The following is a 13,097-nucleotide window of genomic DNA, read 5'->3' as shown; positions in this document are numbered from 1 at the left end:
CAGAGAGGCTCAAAACAAACAACCAGTCTGTTAGTAATGTTTCTTCCTGACAGATGAACCAGAATGGAGTGATCAAATTCTGTGTATTTTCTGTCAAAATGTTTAGAGATCTTTGAACTCTTGATACAAATTGGTGCTTCTCATCAGTATTTGTCCTGTAGATCTTTGAAATAAATGCATTTGTAACTTCTGGGTCAGACTATGGTCATTTATTTGTTATCATGATGTCCAAATGCTTCTCCGAAACACCTCTGAAAATGTCAGGTAAATCAGGACTAGTTGAGCTGACATTGTTCTAAAATTCTGACTATTTAAAATAATATTTTTGTTAGATAATAATGTTTTTCGATGTCAAACCTTCATCTGAACTCCATGAATACTTAAAATATAATGGATTCATACGCTCTAGGGTGTTGACAGGACTTTAAAGTCTGATACCATTTCTGAATAAACTAATTCATGTATCTGGAATAATTTTATTGAAGTTACAGATGAAATTTATATGAACTCAAACACAACATTTGACTTGACTTTATGACAACCATAGAGCACAGTAAAAATGAATTTTTACCATATGGGGCTTTTAATCAGTGTCAGCCATCTGCCTTTTCTCCTCTGGAAATGTGGTGTCCTCTTCATCTTTTTCAGCTGCAGTTTGCTGGAAGATGCACAGAGAACCCTGTTTCTGCTTTGTTTAAAGACATAGTTTGACGCTTGGACTGACAAGGGGGAAGCAGTCGGCCTGAATCTGTCTGAAGGTAACACAGTTATTCTACCAGCCGCACTAAAAATCACAGGTTATCTTATTTATTTGATCCCTGGTGCAGTTTTACAGGGAGGGTTGGTGCCAGACAAATAGCATCAACTTTCTGAAGTCCTGTCATTTCCCTGAGGTCATCTGGCGACCGCTGCGCACTCCTCAAGTCGAGAAGGATTTTTCACATTTGAACAGAGCCAGAATAGCTGTTGCCTCTCATTTTCAGTCTTTATGCTAAGCTAAGCTAACCAGCTGCTGGCTGTAGCTTCATATTTACCCCAGAAGGCATTATTGTGTCAAGTAAGTTAGCTAAGAAAGTCCCAAAATATCAACATATTCTTTAATCATATTATTATTGTCATTACCGTTATTATTGTTGTTGTTGTTTTGTTGCTTTACCTCGGGCAGTTTATTCTAATAATATTGTTTTGCTTCACCTCTACCTGCTGCTTACAATACATTCTACATGTAATATCCTCTCTGCCAACAGCGCTCATGCACACACACACACACACACACACACACACACACACACACACACACACACACACACACACACACACACACATGTTTGTTTTTCTATACCGGTGGGGACTTACCATTGACTCCCATTCATATCTAACTCCTAACCCTTACCCTAACCCTAACCTTAACCATCACCAAATCAATGCCTAACCCTAAACAAACGTTTTTGCACTTTTACATTTTTTATTAACAACAATATGGCCAAGAAAACGGTGTTGCCACCCGTGGGGACCTCATTTTAGGTCCCCACCGTAAGACAAGTCCCCACCTTTATAGCAAATAGTCAGGTCAAAGTCCCCACCGGTATAGCAGAAACAAGTACACACACACACACACACACACACACACACACACACATACACACAAACAGGTGTCTCCATCCCTTCAGATTACATTGCACTGATACTCACTAACTCTAACCCTCAAACCAGTCTTCACCTCAATAGTGAAGATTTAAGATTTTATGGGATGCAGGTCAGCACAGGGTAAGCAGATTGTCCTCACAACATGAGTAATGCAAGTGCACTCAGTGACAAACACAATGAACGACACACACGCACACACGCACACACGCACACACGCACACGCACACGCACACACACACACATGCACACACACACACACACACACACACACACACACACACACACATCACATACTCTCTCAAAGAGACACAGGGTGTACTATAAAAGCAAACCTTTTGGCTGCAAACAAAACCAGATGGCACAGAGAAACTCACAGCATCGGCACAAAAAAGTCTAAAATAACAAACAGTAATGTTTATTAATGGCACAAGGGTTTTGTTTGAATACAGATTTAGATGATGGAGACAAAGACAGCAGTCCCAGGCAGAGGGCGGGCAGCTCATAATCAGATTATCTCCATCGTTTTTGAGATTTTGTACTATTTTTGTGCATTTTACTGATTTAGGACACACGAAGGAATTATATCCATTTGTTGAAATGAAATTGCTTTCAAATGGGCATAAATTTATTTTCTTTCCATTGCTGTGAGTTCATGGTTGGATCAAATAATAGCAATTTAACAGTCAATTCATATGTTTAGGCTACATTCCTAAGAATTAAGAAGTAAATAAGGTCATGGCAAACACATGGATGAAAGACATACAGTTATCAAGAGATAAATGTGACCTGTTTGTGCTCCTATTGTATAGAGCAGGGAGCTCCAATGCTCTCTAAAGCTACGTTCAGCCCCAACAGTCCCATCTCTTGCACATAACCGGTCACAGCTGTCGTTGTGCTGTGTTTCTCTGCAGGCGTCTTCACAATTGTGTCCAAACACTTCTTGTCACACGGCTTCTTCAACGCTGACATTTCTTCCTCGTCACATTTTTCTCTTCCTCTTCGCAGGTTGTCCTCCAGCTGGCTCTTGATGCTTTCTTCAGTCACTTTTTGTTTCTCAACCTCCATTTTGATGAGTTGTAACTCCTGCTGAAGGGCCACAGTTTGTCGCTTCTCCGCTCTCTGATTTTCCATCTGTAAGTACCTTTCTCTCTGGTTTTCCTCCCTCTCATGTCTAAACGTTTCTTCCATTTGTTTTTTCTTCCTGCTCTGCTCCTCCAATCTCTGGATGAGTTTATCCAAGTCCTTCTGCAAGGCGTCTCTCTTCATTTCCTCCCTCTGCCTGATGGCCTGCTCCCTCTGTATATGCTCAAGTTCCTTCTCTTTCACTGTCTTTTCATTTTCTGCTTTATCCTTTTGGATCTTCTCCTCAATTGATCTTCTCATTTCCACCTCCCGCTCAACATGCTCCTCCAGCTTTTTAGTAAGTTTCTCAAACTTTATCAGAACTTCCCTCTTGTCCTCCTCCTCCTTCCTGTCATTCTCTTCCTTCTCTTGCCGAAAAGTCCCCTCCTGATCTCTTGCCAGTTTTTCCACCTTCTCCTTCTCAAGTTCCTGGTTTTTCTTCAGCTCCTCCATTTCACTCTTGCATTTTAGCTGAGCTGTCTTGACCTTTCTTTTATACTCCTGCTTCTTTTTAAACACCTCCTCCTTCTCCTCCTGCAGCTGGTGACACAGATCCTCCTCTGCTTTGTGGAGCAGTTTGCTGGTGTAACAGCTTTCTTCATTTGCTTGCATCATGCCATCCACCAAGGCCAGCAGCTCGGACACCTGCTCCCTGTTCTTGGAGTTCTGGTTGTTGAAGACACAATACCTGCCCCCGCATCTGGCCACCAGCTCAGCCAGGTCTCCACACCCATCTATCAGACATTGCTTCACAGTTGCCCCTCCATCCAGATGGTCTCCGTGGGTAAAAACCACAACAGAGAAACTCAAAGCGTGGGAGTCCATTGCCTCTTTGATCCACCGCACCGCATCCCTGTCCTCCTGGGTGAACCTCCCAATCTGAATAACAATCAGGAAAGCATGGGGCCCTGGAAAGAGGAGGCTAACAATCCTCCTCAACTCCTTCTGCACCTCCCGTGGAGTCTGATGAGTGTTCACCAACCCCGGAGTGTCCAGGAGCATCAGTTGTCTCCCACGAAATTCTCCACCAACCCTGCGACAACGCTGGGTGACCGAGGTGCTGCCGATCTTCAAGTCAAAGACCTTTCGATCCAAGATGGAGTTGACAGTGGAACTTTTTCCGCTTCCCATCTTTCCCAGCAAAACTAGTCTGAGCTCAGTGGTGGAGGAAGACATCTTTCTGTCTGAAGAGACAAAACATGGTGATGAGCTTAAAAGAAAGAAAGAAAGAAAGAAAGAAAGAAGGAAGGAAGGAAAGAAAGAAAGAAAGAAAGAAAGAACTTACGTGCACAGCTGATGGAAGACAGCTGCTTAGTGCTGGATGACATGTTCCTGGTCACTATTTTCCACAGACTGGGAACAAATGAAAACACTGCAGCTCTATAGAGATCCCAACACTGCGACTGTGTCTGACCCTAAAGCCTCCTCTGAACTCTAACCACCATCATCATCCTGGGGTTTTTAACCATCTGTCTGGAGAAACTGTAGTCCAGTAGTCTGTCTCTGAAACACTTGGCACAGCAGGTCTTTTCACTGAGAATATACACTCCAGCATGGGGTCATGGTGCAGCTGAGACAAAGATATGGGAAAAGCCTTGGGAATAAGTTAAAGTCAATGTGATCAAAGTTCAGCAGGCTCATCAATTCCATTGTTGGGTCTCTTTATCTTGTTGACACCCTGAGCAGTTGCCATTTAGGGACAAGTGGGGATCAATACACTTGTCAGTCTCCTGTCACTGTTGATGTCATGCAGCGCAGACAAACTGACTCATGATGAACAACGGACTACAAGTCTGCATGAGCATGGCTAGAAATGTATGCCGTAACATACAGTACTGTTCAAAAGTTTGGGGTCATTTAGAAATGTCCCGATTTTTGAAAGAGAAGCATTTTTTTCAATGAAGATAACACTGAATGAATCAGACATACAGTCTACACTCTGTTAATGTGGTAAATGATTATTTTAAATAGAAACAGCTGGTTTTTAATGGGTTTTCTCCGGACACTCCGGCTTCCTCCCACAGTCCAAAAATATGCTGAGGTTAATTAATCACTCTAAATTGTCCGTAGGTGTGAATGTGAGTGTGATTGTTTGTCTGTATGTGTAGCCCTGCGACAGACTGGCGACCTGTCCAGGGTGTCCCCTGCCTTCACCCAAGTCAGCTGGGATAGGCTCCAGCACCCCCCACGACCCTAGTGAGGATAAAGCGGTGTATAGAGAATGGATGGATGGATGTTTTTTATTGGAATATCTCCATAGGGGTACAGAGGAACATTTCCAGCAACCATCACTCCTGTGTTCTAATGCTACATCGTGTTAACTAATGGTGTTGAAAGGCTAACTGATGATTATAAAGACCTTGTGCAGTTATGCTAGCATATGAATAAAAGTGTGAATGTTCATGGTAAACATGAAATTGTCTGGTGACCCCAAACTTTTGAACATAAGTGTATATGGTGTAGGTGTCTCAAGAAGAGAGGAAACTGTCAAATAAATGTCTTCTTTAGTGTCACTCTTTTATAACTCTGCTTAACACACACTGAAGTGTGGGTTATTACAGCAGTTTGTACAGTTTGTTTTTGTTTACAAACTCCACTAGATGGAGGCAAAGGTTAGTCCACGTGATGAAACCAATCAGACAAGCTATTGACTGTTTTTTTTGTTTTTTTCATGATGTGCTGAGACTTCAGACAAGCTGCTGCCTGTATGTTTGTGCTACAAGATCAATAAGACAAGGATAAATGTAGATTTCAGATATTTCACTGTCACAAACGATGGTTCTGCCATTTATTCAGAGGTCTTTTGTGACTTTATTATTGCAGTCTTTTAAAATAACGTCCAATGTAAGGCATTTTGTGAATCTAGGAGGATATATATTTGGAGTGAAAATGGGAACACCTATAATGTACTTCAGCTTGAAATATTCAGTTTGCCAGAAGTTATTTCTTACTTTAAAATGATCATGGCAGGAGTACAGTAAATACCTGATTGCTTGTTTTTGTTATTTTTTTGGTATTCTACACTGTTCTCTTGTTTTGATTAAATTATATGTTTTAAATTGAAATCTTCAGTGTTTCTGTAGTGAATTTTCTAAAAATGTTGTCAGAAAGCAATAGGCCTAATACCATATGTCTTGCAGAAAAAATGCATTACAAAAATCAGATATTAAACTATGCTTCACCAGTTTTACTTTCATGTGGCGTTATGTGCTTTGCTACAATCTTTTTTAAACTACAGCCCATTAAAAGGATGTGTTGATGCTTTTTTATTCTTTGATTATCTGTCATTTATGTCTTTTGTCGTTATTAAGTTGCTTAATGTTGGTAAATAAATGTATTTACACATGCACTTTGTCATGCATGGAGTTCATTCATTAGATCCTTCATTCATTCAGTCAGTCAGTAACTGAATCTTTCATTGCCCTCTAGAGGCTTTCTGCAGAATGGAAATGTCTACAAAAACTTCACTTGGCTCATGGCCTCGCCTGTCCTCTGCAGTCTTACTGAAATGTTGGGGAGCTTTGTTTGCGACACTGTTGGAGCGCCATAGCTTATATAATTGCAGAGATTACATGCATTTGAGTGTCCTTATAAATATTTGTTCACAGGATTTTTACCTTAGCTGCTACTGAGAGGTTTATGTGCTTTTCTCTAATTTATATATGACTATTAATATGAATATGAGTTCATCTTCATAAACAGATCACAAGAAATGACTGTCTGTATACATAAAATTTGTGATTTTGCTGAAAAAAAATATTAAGCTTTACAGTTACATTCCTGACACAATCAAATTACATTAACACAAGCTGCTAAGGGAGGCATTATAGCCGTTTTTAATACCACAATATCAAAGGTTTATTTTTACTGGACCAATGAGCAGGATGTAAATCAGTCAGTAGGTATGGTACATCCACCCTTTAAGGAGCATCTTTGTGAAATAAGAAAGGTAAACATTCACCCTTTCATTCCAAGTCTTAACCTGTAAACCAATCTCAAACATCGAAACAAAAAAGCACTCCACCAGTTTAAAGTGGCTTTGATATCTTTACATTGTGCATTCTACCAGTGATAATCAGTTAAGTGCACAGTTGATTCATCATTTAGTTGCTCAGTTTTCCCTCTTTTTCATCATTCATACGGTTGTTCGGTAAATATTTAAGGTTATTCTGCTGGTTCTCCTGTAACTGACTCTGGAAAACCGCAGCACCTGGTTGCTTAAAACGCAATGCAAGAAATGTAAAGCCTATAGCGGGATGTCTGGCTGTTAGCTCATGAATAATAGAGAGTCCACGCATGTTCAAGGCACGGCCTAGATTGTCTTACCGCTCCACTGCTCCGTGACACATGCAAGCACACCTGACATTAACTAACCAAGCAGCTTCGCCGAGTTTCTGTGTGAGCGTGTGATTAAAGGGATGACTGTGTGTGGCGACCTTGTCCTCTTTCTGTCAAAGCAAAATAAAACACAACAATGAACCCTGACAAACCTACTCACATACACACACACACACACACACACACACACACACACACACACACACACACACACACACACACACACACACACACACACACACACACACACAACACAATACTGACATAGGAAATAGTTTCCTTTTGGACAAAACAGTTTTGATTTGTCTGATGCTGCATTAAGATAGAAATAAGTGACACTGAGGCCAAGCTTTATCTGAGGATTAATGTTGATAAAAAGACGATGGCGAAGCCGTCACGACGCCTTGGCAATGATGAGGATGCTCATGAGGAAGACCATGACGAAGAAGATCCACATGAAGAACCTATCCATCACCTTGGCAACCTTCTTCCACTCTGCTGCCTTGACACATTGGGCTCTCTGCTCACGGAAACAGTTTGCAATGTACTGTATGTTCTTCACCACCTGGAGAACAGACAGCTGAATTAAAGCGAGCTCTTCTAGAAACTTTAGAAGAATAATCACATCAGTAGTTTGTGCCGGTACAGGGAGAAACAGCATGCGGTGTCACCTGTTTATGTTGGAGGCAGGGGCAGCAGCAGGGGCAGGAAGGGATCTGATACTTCTCTGAGGGGTAGAGGATCTGCTCCTTCAGCCCCCCATTCAGATGCTGGAGGTTTCGTGGATGAGGAGCAGCCTGGTTGTCCAGTTCATCCCTCCTGATGTGGTGGTAGCGGTGTGGGGGCTCTTGCTTTGCCTCACCCCTCTCCAGCCTGGAAGCACGGTTGTTGTGGTTGTTATAATGGTGGAGCCTGCTGTTGGCGCTGCCATTCGCATGGCTTTTGTGGTGCCTATTGTGATGCTGCATGCTGTGGCCGTTGCTGTACTTGTATGGATCGCTGTCATGATGGTAGTAGCCATCGTTGAAACGGTCATCTTGGTAGCAGGCCCTATCGCTCATGGGTTCTTCTGGGTACAGCGGGGTTCTCTCACTCTCCGGCGTTGTGCAGTTCTCCCCCACTTCATAGACGAAGAAGATTTTCGACATGTAGTCAATGATGAGCACTTTGGCCCAGTGGGGGACTGGTTTGGCCTCAGCGCCGCAGAAATGAATGTTCATGATGAAGATAGTGAGGGAAGTCGAGGCTGTGATCATAGTCATAGTGGCGATGTAGTACTTTCCTTGAGAAGAGGACAGAGAAGAGCACAGATATGAAGGAGAGCACATACATAGCATCCATTATTTATAGAATACAAGGCTGCACATTTCATTCTACTTCCTGATTTCATCACTAAGGATCTGAAAAGTTATACCATCAGTATTCCCAAATATTCAGTAGCTTCAAAAAGACAAAGGTGTAGCCAATGTTGCCTCCAGGTAACAGAGCAAGAAGCTAGTTTCTATAGTTCAAACATAGATGAATGCTAAGAATAATTCAAACCTATGTAGGGCATGCTCTCTGCTGGTGGCATGCTCTCAGCCACCAACAACTGGAACACAGTGAGTGCCAGCAGCACTGTGACCCCCAGGGAAACCTTCTCCCCCGAGTCGGCCGGCAGGTAGAAGCCCAGCGGGGCCAGGAATGAGATGAGGAAGCAGGGCAGGAGCAGGTTGAAGATGTAGAAAGAGGAGCGGCGCTTCAGGAGCAGGGTGTAGGTGATCTCAGTGTAAGGGTCGGAGCAGCAGCCATACATCATGACGTTTCTAACAGCCGGCATGCCGTGACACTCCCACTCCACGTTGTCCACAAAGTCAGACAGGTCACCACTGTCCATGCCCAAACTGATGTCCACCTGTATGAGAGCACACATGAACACAGTGAAAGCTACATAAACGATCAGAATGACGAATATGTAAGCTGTTGGTAGAAGGTAAACCAGCACACAAAAAACATGCAAATGATACAAACAGGACCATGACTTGACCAAAAGTTTACCATCAAAACATGAGTTTCAAACTCCTTTTTTGCTGAAATTGGCTACTCAATCCATATTCTATTCATACACACCTGGTTGCCGTTGTAGGTCCAGGAGCCAAAGGTGAGATTGCATTGCTGCCAGTCAAAGGGAAAGTAGGCGACGTCCACCACACATGTGCTCTTTGTGATGGCTGGAGAGTCCCAGACGATCTCTCCATTATACCGCAGCTTCACATTGGTGTTGGACGGACCTGACTCCTCGTCATCAGCTCTACACAGACATAAACAGGAAAGGAAACATTTATACATTTCATCATTTCATTTCACTATATTTACTCTTCCTCTAACGACATCTTTCACTCTTTGTCTTATTTTCTCTTTCCTCCCCTCTTTGTATTTATTGCTCTCGTTTGTTACTAACTTGTTGTAAAGGACGATGTCTGGCTTCCAAACCAGATCACTGGGGATGTTGATCATCTCTAAGTTGTCATAGTCCTCCTTGTCCCACTTCAGGTAAGCATCATGCCAGACCTGCCTGATCCACAGGTATGTGGTCAACACCTGGTTTCTTTCATCCTAAACACATAAACACATTTACAACAAGAGAGACCGAGAGAGAGAGTGAGAGAGCGAGAGAGAGAGAGAGAGAGAGAGAGAGAGAGAGAGAGAGAGAGAGAGAGAGAGAGAGAGAGTGATGACATTTAAGAAAGTTGAATCCCAGAATGTGATAAAGACTGTGATGAAATTTCCAAGACATGTAGAGAAACATTGGAGCAATGCATTGTAAGACAATGTTGTCAGTAAAATATGAGAACCGCACATTTGTTCTGTGGATGTAAATGGAGAACCATGAGTGAATTTAGAGGTAACCCACATTTTTTTCATACATAGTCTGTGGAAACATCTGTAGAGCTTCAGTAGAAGTCAAATGGACTTCTCTTTTGTGGTTATTGAAGAAGTTTCCCTTCTCTGAAACAACTAAGGCTTAAACATCCAAACAGAGGCTGAACAGTGTTCTATATTTGTCTTGTTTTTGTGGTTCAGTGTGCTTTTTTTGTAAAGTAAGATAAAGTAAAATACTATACTGATCAGTTCCAGATGCCTGTGACTAAAAGCTTTGTGCATTTGTAGACACTCTGTGATTTGTAGGTTGTAATGTGTAAATAATAAAGTGAAGCATATTGTCGTTGGAAAAAAATTTAATTGTTCATAATATTTTGTAAAAAGATAATTCCTTAAATATGAACATTTTTGCACTAAAACAATGGGAAAAAGCAGAGTTGTAGTTATTTATAGGCTATTATGCTCTAATTTAACTGAAACCCGACCCACTTGAGATCAAATTGGGCTGAATGTGGCCACAGAGCTAAAATGAGTTTGACACCCTTGATCTAGGGCATCTAAAACATTGTTGTGTGTGTGAATGTGTGATTAAATAACTTATCTCTGGTTTAGTGTTGGACAATGATCCACATTTGAGCTCCGTCTCCACTCACCATATCTTTGATCTGTGACAGGGTGATCTGCAGGGAGACGTTGAGGGCCGCGTCTGTGTCCTCTACTGGTCTCAGAGCGTTGGAATAGTCCTCCATCAGGTCATTCAGAAGTTTGCGGGCATAATGACCCTGGGCACCATGGGACACTGAGGGGGCAAGAGGAAGAGCAAGAAACCAAGGAGAATGAAAAGTTACACAAAATGCAAACAGGAAAAATTTTAAGGGCAAGAAAAGAAAAGTAGCAGCAAAAAATGGCAGGGAAAACAAACTTGTGTCTCACTTATGTATCAATCAGACACAGCCGAGGCATCAAACTCATCTGTCATGCAGAACTGACCTTGCACCAAAAGGCTGATCCAAATCATCAACGCTGTCTTCCTCATTTTTAACCAGTCACAAGCTGAGGGATCAATAATTCAGCGAAGCAGCCGCTGAGATAGCTTGGGTCCAAATCCAGAGTGTCACTCGACTCTGATCTCCATTCTCCCCCCGCTGAGGCTGAGCCAGCCGAGACCACAGAAAATTCTCAAAATCTTACATCCTGTCAGAAGCTCTGAATGCTTCGCTAGTTGTTAGTCGCAGTTCGCCTCTGTCACTGTCTCTGTGTGTAATTGCTGCTGTGGAACAGGACCTGGGTCGATCACACACACACACAAACACACAGGTACACCGTAGTATCACATAGCACACAGGCACTGGGTGAAATGTGATGCCTGCAGCCTTATCCACTTGTGTACATGACCACAACCAGCTGTATGACACACACACATACATGCACACACACACACTGAACCTTCCTGCGTTACAATGACACGTGTCAGCCACACACATACAGTGACACTTTCTTAACCACACTCAGGTCACTCAGGATGAACAAACACACAAGTCAATGAGGACGTGACACATGGCATACACGTCACATGACAGCGAGCTTCACGCAGGTCCAGGATCAGGTCTCATCTGTCAGCGGAAATCTTTTACATTAGGACTGTAAAGCTGTTCACTGGTTGTAGATCAGTGATAGGAGTTAGATTTCATCTTTGCTTTGTTTGCAGGTTGTTAAAGAGGTTACACCTGACTGGCCTCTGTAACACTGTACAGCAGTCGAGACTTCTCTAGCATTCAGACCGTCTTAAGCCGCTGATTTGCAACATTTTATTTATCAGCATATAGCAAAGGGCCGCTGTGGACAAGTGTTATGTCATTTTTTATTAGTATTTTTGCTTATTGTCAGTGGTGTTTTGTGGATTTGTAATTTGTATGTGGGATGTTTTACAGAAGAAAAATGAAAACTCTCAGTGAAATTATGATTGTGTATTCAAAGACAGCACTGAATGAAGCTACTAAAATAAAACTACTAATAAAAAGAAGAAGAAAATTATTATTATTGGAAGAAAATAAAGGGCATTTGCTGGATCCCGAGGTCTCCATATCAGTACTAATGATAGAAACTGTATTTTGACAGAGTGTTAAGGCTTACAGATATTATAACTTATTAAAAACACATGAAATAAACATTTTTATTATTAAAAATGCTGTTATTCTGTACGATATCTCTCATTTGACAAACAAATTTATGTAAAGTTACAGAACCATTATTTCATTCTTTGTTAATGGTCTACAATAGATTGATTAAAAACATAACATCAATTAAATTTATCAAGTTAACAGTTTCATCTATTAAACAGGAAATATTGGTGAAATTTCTGTGAATTTGCAAATATATCTTGAAGATCTTTTAAAATTTTCTTGAAAAAAGAATTATGTCCTAATTGCAGTCAAAAGTTTTTGATGTTATTTTACTTTATATATGTAAATTAACAGTTTAATTTTGTAATTTTATTGATGTTTTTGTGCTTTTCAAAAATATAGGAAAATGTCTGTAAAATGAAAAGAAACACTTTCATAAAATTGCAGATTTTTTTTGTATTAAAAATAAAATAAAGGTGAGCAGTGACAATGAATCAATGTAGTTAAAGTTACATAAAAAAAGAAAGTATATCATTGTTAATCAAAATTAAAGGATGAGACTTCTGTGCATTTAACGCTCAACCTCATTGCGTTTTTTACATGCATGTATCAGCTCAGTTTTTTGGCTCACAGTGTGTGAGCGGCTGTTTCCTCTACTGAACTTTCCTGTAACTCAGCCTTAACATTTAGTTTTAAAATAGATACCCTCCTCAAACCTTTAAGTACAGTGTGCAATAGTTCTTAAATTTCTGGTAAAGGCGTTTGAGTGAAGACTCTCCCATCCTTCAACATGTTTTTCAAGGTTCCCCGAAGTGGGCAGCAACAGAAAAGCTGCTGGTTGATGGTTTGTAAATGTGACGCAAAGCATTACCGAAAGAGAGCAACAAATGTCAGTCAGCTTTAATCACAAAACCGTAGCTTTTTTAATGCAGCAAGTCGGTTTCTGAGATGCAATAAATCTGAAAATTACTTCAGGTTTCAGAATGGATCTATTTGTATACAGAA

The 13,097-nt window shown here is 41.2% G+C and overlaps 2 protein-coding genes across 2 annotated transcripts; both read right to left on the bottom strand.

Annotated features, from left to right (window-relative positions):
* Nucleotides 1-2,046: 2,046 nt before the first annotated feature.
* On the bottom strand, nucleotides 2,047-3,900 carry LOC127533311 (GTPase IMAP family member 7-like). The gene has a single exon (XM_051945965.1). The coding sequence runs from the start codon at nucleotides 3,898-3,900 to the stop codon at nucleotides 2,446-2,448; it is 1,455 nt and encodes a 484-aa protein (XP_051801925.1). The 3' UTR covers nucleotides 2,047-2,445.
* A 2,729-nt stretch (nucleotides 3,901-6,629) lies between these two features.
* chrna9a (cholinergic receptor, nicotinic, alpha 9a) lies at nucleotides 6,630-11,215 on the bottom strand. Its single transcript, XM_022206096.2, has 7 exons — nucleotides 10,960-11,215; nucleotides 10,623-10,768; nucleotides 9,548-9,702; nucleotides 9,217-9,397; nucleotides 8,650-9,001; nucleotides 7,779-8,389; nucleotides 6,630-7,672 (listed from the first exon to the last, which is right to left on the bottom strand). The coding sequence occupies exons 1-7, from the start codon at nucleotides 11,003-11,005 to the stop codon at nucleotides 7,502-7,504; spliced, it is 1,662 nt and encodes a 553-aa protein (XP_022061788.2). The 5' UTR covers nucleotides 11,006-11,215; the 3' UTR covers nucleotides 6,630-7,501.
* Nucleotides 11,216-13,097: the final 1,882 nt, after the last annotated feature.

This window comes from Acanthochromis polyacanthus, chromosome 3, assembly GCF_021347895.1.
Source record: "Acanthochromis polyacanthus isolate Apoly-LR-REF ecotype Palm Island chromosome 3, KAUST_Apoly_ChrSc, whole genome shotgun sequence".
Classification (NCBI taxonomy): Eukaryota; Metazoa; Chordata; class Actinopteri; family Pomacentridae; genus Acanthochromis; species Acanthochromis polyacanthus.
The sequence above is the reverse complement of the archived record's forward strand: the minus strand, read 5'-3'. Positions and strand labels throughout refer to the sequence as shown.